The 11,782-nt window shown below is 37.8% G+C and overlaps 1 protein-coding gene and 2 long non-coding RNA genes across 7 annotated transcripts; all 3 read right to left on the bottom strand.

Annotated features, from left to right (window-relative positions):
* On the bottom strand, positions 1 to 4,729 carry LOC148782607 (uncharacterized). Of its 5 annotated transcripts, XR_016054921.1 has the most exons (5): positions 4,552 to 4,729; positions 2,209 to 2,255; positions 2,073 to 2,121; positions 1,887 to 1,985; positions 1,028 to 1,141 (listed from the first exon to the last, which is right to left on the bottom strand). It is a non-coding gene; the product is annotated as an uncharacterized LOC148782607 (long non-coding RNA). The 5 variants fall into 5 exon arrangements; XR_016054917.1 differs by lacking the exon at positions 1,887 to 1,985 and having other exon boundaries at positions 1 to 1,141; XR_016054919.1 differs by lacking the exon at positions 1,887 to 1,985 and having other exon boundaries at positions 85 to 1,141; positions 2,058 to 2,121.
* LOC18422175 (transcription termination factor MTERF8, chloroplastic) lies at positions 2,522 to 4,729 on the bottom strand. The gene has a single exon (XM_006826986.4). It carries the CDS (start codon positions 4,406 to 4,408, stop codon positions 3,227 to 3,229), a length of 1,182 nt encoding a protein of 393 aa, XP_006827049.1. The 5' UTR covers positions 4,409 to 4,729; the 3' UTR covers positions 2,522 to 3,226.
* Positions 4,730 to 6,355: 1,626 nt separating this feature from the next.
* Positions 6,356 to 11,068, bottom strand: LOC110007076 (uncharacterized). The gene is made up of 2 exons (XR_016054922.1): positions 10,939 to 11,068; positions 6,356 to 8,448 (listed from the first exon to the last, which is right to left on the bottom strand). It is a non-coding gene; the product is annotated as an uncharacterized LOC110007076 (long non-coding RNA).
* Between the last annotated feature and the right edge of the window lie 714 nt (positions 11,069 to 11,782).

Genomic DNA, 11,782 nt, shown 5'->3' with positions numbered 1-11,782 from the left:
TTAAGGGAACCTTTCTTTTGTATTGGCAAGCACCAAATGTCTTTCTCAGTAAGCCCATCTTCTTTTCATGAATTTCTTCTTCTATTTCTGGGTAAATAGGGGTAAATCAGTGGGGATTTGGGCTCCTATCCTTAGGTGCGACCGGAGTCTCAAACTTCATCATAGGGCTCGGTACTACCACCAAGGCTCCAACCCATTCTCGTTTTTATGAATTTCTTTGGTTCGCGTTTAATATCATTCCTCATGCCCGTAAATCTCCCTTCATACAATCTATCTCCTCCACAAATCTCTCATCATGTGTTATCAGCGAGTATACTTCCCTCTTTTCCTAGTTCTTAAAGAGCTGTGAACTTGTCCTCCTCTGTCAACCAACTCCCAAGAATACAGAGTGGGATTGTAATGTACAAGTTAGAACAAGAAGCTTCATCAAGTACACTCAATTTGCCACCCTCATCACATGTTAATGTGATGCCACTTCTGGTGAAAATGAGCACCTCACCTGCCAAAAGTTGTGGATACCCATGGTTGCTCATTTTGTCACACATACCTGCAATGTAGTGTGCTTCCACCCACTTCTTTTCTTGGGTTAGACCCAAGACCCAGCTTTTGAACCATGGTTTCCGTGTGCAATACAAACAACAACATCCTGGTCTAGGGTTGTATGTTCCTGTAGGCGGTCAGTTCTGGTTTATAGTCTCCCACTTCTTCATCCACTTCCTCTGTCTCAATGTTGAAAGCCAAGATATCTCCATAAAGGAGGTAACCTATGCGGCCGTGTGATGCTGATCTCCAAGGGGATACTGCCACGAAGCATAAGGTGGATGGCCTGTTGGCCTGGGCTTATTTGGTTCCTTTTGAGCCCCAGTAACTCCACCCATTAACGAATTGGGCGAAGATCTTGAAATTGCAGTTTCCAGGGATGAAATAAAACCCAAAGTTATCCACATATAAAGGACCAGAAAATTTTGGAATGGGGGAGCATTGGCCAGTTGCTGGGTTGGCAATGAAGAAAGTATCTATGTTTTCCTTACTAAGGCAGCATAGAATGCCATGGCTGATTGCCATATACTTGGGTGCTTTAAACTTCAAGCTTCAAGATGCGAAACCATCGCCGAGATTGTAGAGAGATCCAAAAAAGATTCTGTATTATGAAATGATCAATATTTTCAGTCATTTTACACAGTTATAGTTTTAATTGTGTGCAATTTGAATTCTTGTTAGTAATCTTAATTACTCTACAATTAATAAAATTTCAATCAGATATATTGAAGTCCCATTGATCAACTAATAAATAGATTATTGATAAAAATACTATAATATCCCACATAAAACTTGCCGTTGAGAATATCTCAATAGGAGTCATTGTCACTAAAATGGTAGGTTGGACTCAATAAACATTAGGGATTCACTTCGCTATAAACCAATGTTTCAAAAAACAGCAATTCAGATCAGGAATCACAGATCTGAATCGGGAATTGGTGGGGACTAATTCACTATAAAGCAAAAGGAAAATATCCCATCCACATAATGTGGACTCGTCAGATTGAACGAGCCCATATCCAAGGGCCACAAAATAATTCCTTTTTGTTTTAGTTAAATATGATCTTTATATGGGTATAGATGATAGCACACTAAAAACTTGAACATAGGAAATATTCTGGTCAATTTTTTTGTTTAAAACATTTTTTATTAGATTTCCCATATAAAAAAGCATTTATACTTCGAAATTTTAAACAAAGATATTTTTTTTTTTTTTTTTAAAAAAAAAACAGAATTATTTTATGGCTGTTGAATGAAACCAGGTTCAACCGTTCAAGCATCCATCACATGGATGCTATACCATCCCATAAAAGAAGCTTCTCTTCATATGGGGTGCAAGCTTCCACCTCTCTATGATTCCTTTTTCTCAGCTTTTTTAACTTGAGCTTCTCATGGGTTTCCATAACCACTTGCTTATACCTCCAATTATCCACAAAGATCATTAACTGCATCAAAGAACTCTCCCTTAATCAAACCATACAAGAATACATCTATCAAGTTCTGGTCAAATTTAATACTTTGGTTTTACTTGCCAGAATTCACCATCATCTGATTCGTCCATTTATCCACAAAGATCATTAACTGCATCAAAGAACTCTCCCTTAATCAAACCATACAAGAATACATCTACCAAGTTCTGGTCAAATTTAATACTTGGGTTTTACTTACCAGAATTCACCATCATCTGATTCGTCACCTTAGTCCATGGAAGTGAGCTGTCGAACATAGAAGAACACATGTGCAACAAATTTTTTTTAAAAAAAGCAAACCCTTCAACAACTACCACCACTAGGAAATGCAAAGGGAAACAGGAATGAACAACTACCACCACAAAGGAAATGCAAAAGGATGCAGAGATGAACTACCACCACCACAAAGGAAATGCAAAGGGATACAGAGAAGAAGTGTGATCTCCTTCAAACATATGAAAGTTTATAAGATCCACAAAAACAAAACCATAAAGAGAAAGAAAACAAAGATATTCCAAGAAGCATTCATAAGCATTGCATTCCCCAAAAGAGAAGACAAAAATCTAAGAATCATGTATCCAGAACATGAGAATACAACTGAAAACCAGGGGTTCAGAGCCTACACTGCACTCCATTTCTTGGGTGATCAAAAGGTGCAAATGAAGCTGACATTTTCCAGAGTTTTCTTCAAAGGAAACCCCAAAAGAATCTTCTCTTTGCCCTAATTTGTCTTTAACCAACTGAACACAACTCCAAACAGGAATTAAAACCCACCTAATAGGAGGAAAAAAAATCCCAACTTTTCTAGCTAGAGCTTCCACATTTGGAGAAACACAGCAAATTCCTCCCAGAAAAGCCCTAAACTTGAGGAGAAATGAGCACAGCAATCCAACAATGACTTCCCATGTTTAGAGAGCATAATCAAGCGAGAGAGGCCAAAATGTGTGCAAATTTCCAGACAAATCCATCACATGGTTAGAATAAACCCAAAATTATCACCATCTAATTTTGCATCTGTGTAGAGGTTAGCAAGCTTTTCTGCTCTTGTAACCTATATTATACAATGCAGAACAAAGAGAAGCAAGGCAAAATCACAAGGATCACAACATAGAAAGTTTTGACATTCAGTTCTTCTTTTTCAGACATATAACAAAACAAGAGTCATGGAATTCAGATTTTAATGGCTATTAAGCCTGTTTTAGACCATAGACTCAGCATCAATTTCTTGAGTTTTCTTTGTTTCCCTTATGAATATTGAGCAAATTTTCTGCCTCTTCTCCAAAACTTAACACATATCTCTCCAAGAACGCCTTCTCCGTTAAAACACAAATTGTCAATAAACTCGCATCCTTTTCCAGCAACTTTCTTGACCTCAACACTTTCAATAGATTAATCCTTGGGATCAACCTTCTCTCTAAATTGAAACAGAATATACGTGGATGAAAAAACAGATATTTCTCATCATATTTAAGTTCGTTGATGAAATAATCCATAGTCTTTTGCAACTTCTGTTCTGAAAAACAAAAGATTACAGGCATCTTTTGGAAAGCGGTGCGAATGTCTTCTTCTGACCACCCAAAGCTCTTAAAGAACGTAAATTTCCTCTGCCATGTCTCCTTGCTCATGGAACTCATGAACCCAACAGCATGAGAGTACATTTTAAAGTGAGATTCAATACCCAATTCCTTAACTTTCTCTGTGATTTCTATAAGCCTAATGGACTTCACTTCAAATAAGTGTGTCCTTTTCAATAAGAGTGCTCTCAACTTCGAGCCGCCAATTCCCTGGCTCTCCATGAACCTAACATTGGCCTGCAATCTCTTGGACACCAACGTACGACGACCTTGACCTTTGAGAAACTTCAAGAAACCTTTGGGATCCAAGTAGTTTTTAAGGAAGAGAACGTTAGGGAGAAGTCTTTTGTTTAAGCTATACATAACAATGGTTGGATATGCAGAGATGACGGCCCCAAGATCGAATTTAGAAAGGCCCAAATCTTCAAACAATTTGAATTTGGGTTCTAGGTTTTTCTCGACATTGGCTGCAAGAATATGGGGGCACTTGCTGATAATTGTATGGATATGGATTGCTTCAAAACCTTTGGCTTTGAGGAAGTTTAGTACCGAGAGAGCTTTCTCAGGGGTTTTGACATGGAGAAGCTGGGAAGATGCAGCAATGGCTCCTTGCTTTGAGAACCCAAAAGAGTCCACAAACAGATTAACCATGAAAGAAGAAGTAGAAGAAGGTAAGGCCGTTCCATCATTAATGAGAGAAGAAGGAAAAGTGAGAGAAGAGGGTTTTGTGGAGAACTGTTGAACATAAGAATGAAGAGAGAGAGGAATGACAAGGGAAATGAGAAATTGGGGTTTGCAGAAAGATTGGGCTTTTGTCAAGGCCATGATTTTGAAGATTTAGAAGAATATCATCAGTTACAGTGTTAATGGACTAACAACACTTTTGCACTAAAAAAAAAAGGAGAAGATCGTTTATGTTCTGATGAATGAAGAACACCCAACAAAGAAAGAAAGAATGAGGACCATACCCAGTGGCTTGCTGTAATGGGATGACCGGTAGCTTCCTTTACGCCCTTTCTTTCCCTTACTGCAAATAGTTTATAGAGAGAATCAAATAGCGAGGGAAGTGCCTTCGTCAAGGTTTAGAGCGAGAAAGTGTGACTGTGACCCTTAGGGCTTGACATGTATCAGAGTAATTTTTCCTCTATCGAGTGCCAGGAAAATCGCACTTAGTGCTTTAAATGGGTTTGGGTTGATGCTGAAACTAATGCGGCCCGACCGGTAGGGAGTAGCCTAGACCCAGAACCGGATCAGACCCCTCAGGTCCAATATCTAGACCCAGACAGGGACCCAGATGAGGTCGATCCCATATGTTAATCCAATTAGCGCCCCTAATTGTACTTACTAGCAACCAAGCTATGTTGGAAAAACCGGGCGATCTATCGGGTATATGCTCATTTAGATTGGAACTGGCTATTGGCCGGTTTCGGGATCAAGCGGTTTTGGTGATTGACTGGTATTTTAATAAAAAAAATTTAAAATAAATATATATAAAATTTCAAAAATAAAAAATTTTGTTTATAATATATTTTTTAATATTCTTTATATTATGGTAAAAATTTAAAATTGTTGTGGTCATTAATACTCACTTCTATAGCTTTCCATATTTTAAATTTTTTTTTTAAAATATCCCTCCACATAAATCAATTCTTTATAATTTAATTTTTTTATTAATTTTCAACTTCTTTTGAATGTGTTTTGTTTTAATCAATCTTTACATGCTTTTCATATTTTAGTAGATTTTTTTTTATATATTTTTTATTTTTTTCAATAATTTTTTGACTGCCATGGGACTTATCCGGTTAGAACGGTTGAATCAGCCGGTTTACCAATTAGACCGATTAAACTGCTTCCGAACCCATGTCCAGTTAATCATTCCAGTTCGATTTTGCAATCACTACAACCAAGTGATTGGGGTGTAAAAGAGATGGCCTTGGCTCGGGTCTATCTTAGTAGAGGACCTACATGCGGACCAGCACTCAAACGAGTCTAGATTCCTCTCATTCAAACCACCAGACTCCGGGATGGCACCCAAAGCACTAGACTTTGAGGATAGGTTTGCTCAATCTAAACCCAACCTAACCTTGGTTTTCGTATTCCTTCTATAATAATTACACAGATTCTATGAGTCCAGGTAAAAATGATTCGGCTCTTAAAATTTTATTTTTGCGATGGATTTTCTGATCTAATTTTTAAAAACATCTAATCTAATTTTGAGATAGATTTTTGGACCTCATTTCTAAAGACATGCAATTTCTAACATGGAGATCATAAATATAAAAAAATTTAAAAAATAATTTTATTAAGAAAACATTTGGATAATCAATTTCAATTGTTTTGTTTATCAGTTTCAATTATTTTGTTTATAGATAGACCACCTATTTGTGTCCATCTTTAATATGTCTTTAATATGGATGCCTTATTCCCCAAGGACCGTAAATGTAGAAATACGGTCCCCGCCGCATGAAATAATTTTCCTAATCATAAAGCCTTGGAGCACTATCAAATGGAACATTATACGAAGGATATTTGTACAATGTGTCAACCTTGGATAATCGAAGTTAGGCGCCTCCAAAACTGGTCAAAAGACAATTTGAGTGCCACAAACCTCTATTACGAATTGAAAATCCATTTCCACCCCAAGTTATGAAATTCAAAACTTAAAATGATGCTAATTTATAAGCTCTTGAAAATGTTGAAAAAAAATTAAATATGTTATAAACCATGTGCAAGTCACAAAGAACTTAACAAAACTAATCAATAAACCCCATATTATCAAGAATGCATGGGCTTCTCATTCAATCTCACAATTACAGTGTTGGCGAAATTCTCACAATTGTCAAGAATGATATTCATCAGCTCAGGTGCATTCTCCCTCAGAATTACATTGGCAAGGACAAGGGGGAGTGACTCCAAACCTTTGAGGGCTTTAAACAATCGAAATGTTAATATCATCCCCTGTTTCACCGCTCATTCATTCTTCTCATTCAAGCTCAAACTATACTCTCAAAACTCGACCCGTGGACCGGAACCCACCAATTTCGTCAAATTTGAATAGAAACCATGGGCTACTTTCTCCTCCACCTCCATTGCCACGTAATAAGCATCACCCATCGTTTTCCTGGATTCAATGCCCACATTGCTGCCTCTTGGGTGTTCAAAAGCACATTACAAGCCTTGCTTTGGACCTTATCAGCATCAGTCAAGTTAAGCCTGATAATGTTAAGCAGCCATGATATTATAGCACAAACTATCACACATGTCACATCATAACAAAGGTGGCCATCGCATAATCGCGGGGTCTATGTCAAAATTTACCTCCACTTTGAAAGATGGGCGAATAACAAATATCCACATTCTCAAGCTATGTAATCTTCACTTCAGAGTTTTGAGGGGTCTAAAATGGTGAAGAATAAGAATCTTCTCTACATCTATAACATCCTCATGCTTTGGCCACAAAGTACTTGAGTATGGATGAGCTTCCTTCTCATTTTTAATTTCACTTTCTTCATTGCAAGCTCCAAGAACCTAGCAGTCACATCCTCGAGCATGAATCCAATTATGCTGAACTTTTTCCTCCATTATTCAGTAAGCTTCCTTCTCCAAAAGGCTTTTTTGCAAAATATACAACGTCCCATTTTCTCAATTTTTGATGGGTTCCTGATCGCCTGCAAAATATATTCCCTCTAGGCTATCCCATCTTCATTTCTCACCTTATAGATCAAAACCACCAAATTAAACGCCAAGTTTGCAGGCTGCTATAGAGTTTCAAGGATTTTGGACTTCTTATGGCTACAAAGAAAGTGGATTTCATTTGGGGCCTTGCATTGTTTCTGGGAACACATCACTGAGAAGGCAAATATTCAGGTCATTTGTGGAGGGTGGCTTTGATAATGCTATGGCATCAGCTGAAGCCTAAGGAGAGCTACGATTTGGTGACCCCCACAAGCATACATACCAGTGTGTTGGTCCAACATTTGGTGACCTCCCACCTAGTATTTTTCATGTACAAGTTTTTTTTTTTTTTTTTGAGAAAATTTAACTGTATTAAAAGGCCCAAATTATAAAAGGTGAGGTGACCCAAGAGAAGAGGAGGGTACATCCTTGAACAAAGGATTAATGGTGGCCTAGAAGGCCACAAGGTTCCTGACCTTATCTGCCAAAAGCCTTGCTGAGGACCTCCTTCCCCTGAAGATCCTCTGGTTCCTTTCAGTCCAAAGGAACCAAAGGAAGGCAGAGATGGATGCTTTCCACAGTAGCTTCCCCCCCTTCAACCAAGGTGAGTGGATAAAGGTTTGAAACAGATGAGGAGTGGATCTAGGGGTCATCCAAGCGTAACATATCTCAAGAAGTAGGTAGCTTCTCTACAAATGTGAAAACTGACTAGTAGCCAAATGATGCCTCCAATATTAGTTGTAACAACAGGCACCCTTCAACCAGATTAGTTTCATCAATCATCACCACCGCTGTCATTGAAGGATCTGAATGATGCAAGTTTCCGCTGTAGTAGAGTTTCGAATACAAGATCCAATATTTCAGTGCATAACTTCCACAAAAAGCAGATCTCAGAGGTTAAATAACCAAGACAATATTTTTAATCTTCAATAAGATGCCTGGAATTTTGTGATAGCAGCCAGTTTAAACTATCTGCACAGTTCATACTGATGATCGGGTAAGTCCTAATGGAAAAGTAATGGCTAGGAGTTTCCAGAAATGATTCCCAGGCATTGCTTTGATAAAGCCCGAAGCATTATCTTCCAAACGTTCCAAGGAAGCAGAGGAACACAAGAAATGTCAACTTTCCATTAAACAAGCATCCAGAGAGTACATGAAGAGTCATATGCAGAGAGAGCTCCAAGTCAACCCTATTTTTAAAAGCAAACAAACTTTTTAGAACCAACTGAATTCTTGAATTGCAGAATCCATGACAAATATAGATGCATTTCTTGAAATTTTTTTTTTTTTGAGAGAATCATTTCTTGAATTATTCCCTCCACAATTGATACCTCAATCCTTAAATTCAAAAAATTTCTCAGGTAATCAACCCAAGCAAGAATCATCAAAAAAGGTCCAAGGAACAATGAAATGGCAGCTTCCCAATTAAAGAGGCATTTTAAGAGGACATGAAAATTTTGAAGAAAAAGAAATCCACCCCATGAATGAGATTTTAGCAGCTAATTTAGATCACATACAATAAAACAAAAGTAGCCGCTACCTGTTGAATTATTATCTCAACAACTGATGCCTCCATCAATAGATTCCATAGTTTCTTATGTAACCAACCCAACCCAGTTTCTAAAACCAAGAAGTAGAGAGCGAGAATGAATAAACTTTCAAAGAGAAGAGCACAATGAGGGGTAAGGAGGAGTAGGTGGTTGGATCTGGTTGAGAATCCGAGTTTGGAGTTGAGAGAGAGAGAGTATTCGCATAAAAAGAAGCAACAAAATCTTATTAACCAACAGCTCTCATTTTGGGGGAAATCATCCATTCAAAATGGGAGAGAGAGAGAAAGGGAGAAGACATAAATGAGGCCTCTTGGGGGGCTGACTTTCCGCACTAGGGGCAATCTTCGCTGCAAAATAAGAGAGAAAGTGAAGCCCCTTTGCCCTGAAATGGGTTTTCAACTTCCCTCGCCAAGGTATACTTCCATCCCTAAAGGGGTGACCAATTTTTTGTGCCAAAGGCAGAAAGTCATAACTTGGGAAGGGTGGAGTGCATTTTCACTCCAAAGTTTGAAAATCGAAACAAATGGGTGGACTTTCTGCACAAACAAACACATACAAAATCCTAGACAAAACCGTAACAAGGTCAGAATAAAACCAAAATTATAGCCTGCTAATTTGCATCTGTGTAGAGGTTAGCAGCCTTTTATAATCTACTAACCCATATTTTGCAATGCAGAAGCAAAGAAAAAATAGAAAGATGCCAAAGAGTGAAATTTGACATACAAATTCTTCTTTTTCAATAATAAACAAAATAAGAGTCATGGTGTTCAGATTTTAATGGTTACGAAGCCTTTTTTTAGATCCGCAGACTCAGCACCAATTCTTGGGTTTTCCTTGTTTCCCTTATAAAATTTTAGTAAACTTTCTGCCTCTTCTCTGAAACTTAGCACATACTTCTCCAAGAATACCTTCTCCGATTACACACTAACTGACGATAAAGTGGCATCCTTTTTCAGCAATTCCCTTGACCTCAACACTTTCAATAGATTAATCCTTGGGATCAACCTTCTCTCTAAACTGTAAATGAAAATATGTGGATGAAAACACAGATATTTCTCATCATATTTAAGCTCATCAACAAAATAATCCGTACTCTTTTGCAACTTCTCTTCTGATAAAGTAAAGATTGCAGGCATCTTTTGGAAAGCAGCGCAAATATCTTCTTCTGACCATCCAAAACTCTTAAAGAACTCAAATTTCCTCTGCCATGTCTCCTTGCTCATTGTACTCATGAATCCAACAGCATGAGAGTACATTTTAGAGTGAGATTCATATACCCAATTCCTAAACTTTTTCTGTGATTTCTTTAAGCCTACTGAGCTTTGATTGAACATATACGGCTTTTGCAATAGGAGTGATTTCAACTTCAAGCCCGCAATTCCATGGCTCTCCAAGTGCCTTATATTGGGCAGCAATCTATTAGACACCAATAGCAAACTACAACATTTGACAAACCTTAAGACATTTTCATCGGTTCCCAAATAGCTTTTGAGGAAAAGAATTCTAGGGAGAAGCGTTTTGTTTAAGCTATAAGTAAGAATAGATGGATTTGCAGAGATGAAGGCCCCAAGTTCAAATTTAGAAAGACCCAAATCTTCGAGCAATTTCAATTTGGGTTTTAGGTTTTCTCAGCATCAGCTACAAAGAAACGAGGGTGCTTGCTGATAATGTCATGGATGTGGGTTGCTTCGAAACCCTTGTTTTTTAGGAAGGTTAGAACAGACAGGAGTTTCTCATCTGTTTTGAGGTGGAGAAACTGTGAAGTTGTGGCAATGGCTGATTGCTTTGAGAGCCCAAAAGAGTTTATAAGCAGATTAACCATGAAAGAAGGAGAGGAAAAAGTTAAGCTCATGGCATCCTCAGTGAGAGAAGCAGGAGATGAAGAGAGAGAAAGGGGTTTTGTGGAGAATTGTTCAACCTAAGAATAAAAAGAGGGAGGAATGACAAATTAAATGAAATAGAGGGGTTTAGAGAGAGATTGTGCTTTTGTCAAAGCCATGATTTGGAAGGCTTAGAAGAAGATAACCAGTTCGGGGCCGAATACAAATAACACCATTAAGGAATACAAAACGTCAAGAAAACAAGAATCATTTTAACCCAACAATGAAATAGAAAGAACGAGAACCGTACTATGTGGCTTGCTGTAACGCGAGTAAGCTGCAGCCTGTATACCCTCTCTCTCTCTCCTGCCAAGCACCCCAACTTTCTCTCTCTAAAATGGAGAAGGAGAATCTCTCTCTCCTCTCTGTCTTCTTTGATCATTCGGCTCGAAAGGACGGACGACTAAGATCGAGGACGAGCGATGAAATGGACGGCCGAAGATGGTAGGCTAATTGCAAAAATTTACGTTCATGAGTGACCTTTAATAAAGGGGATGTATACGACTAGACCATTTTGTCATTTACCTTTCATAAAAGGTGGTCACATTAATTTTGACTATTAGACGTGTAATTGTAATTATTCTATTGATCATGCTCAAATTTTAAAATAAACTATTTTAAAATTTTACGGCAGATCCAATCTATTAAATTTTTGGGAAGGGAGGAGTGCATTTTCACTCCAAAGTTTGAAAATCGAAACAAATGGGTGGACTTTCTGCACAAATAAACACATACAAAATCCTAGACAAAACCGTAACATGGTCAGAATAAAACCAAAATTATAGCCTGCTAATTTGCATTTGTGTAGAGGTTAACAGCCTCTTATAATCTACTAACCCATATTTTGCAATGCATAAACAAAGAAAAAATAGAAAGAAGCCAACTCCAAGTGAAATTTGACATACAAATTCTTCTTTTTCAGTAATAAACAAAACAAGCATCATAGTGTTTAGATTTTAATGGCTATGAAGCCTTTTTTAGATCCGCAGACTCAGCACCAATTCTTGGGTTTTCCTTGTTTCCCTTATAAAATTTTAGTAAACTTTCTGCCTCTTCTCTGAAACTTAGCACATACTTCTCCAAGAATACCTTCT

This window comes from Amborella trichopoda, chromosome 4 (genome assembly GCF_054954075.1).
Source record: "Amborella trichopoda isolate Santa Cruz 75 chromosome 4, AtrichopodaSantaCruz75HAP2 v2.0, whole genome shotgun sequence".
NCBI lineage: Eukaryota > Viridiplantae > Streptophyta > Magnoliopsida > Amborellales > Amborellaceae > Amborella > Amborella trichopoda.
This window is presented reverse-complemented; position numbering and strand designations above follow the sequence as displayed.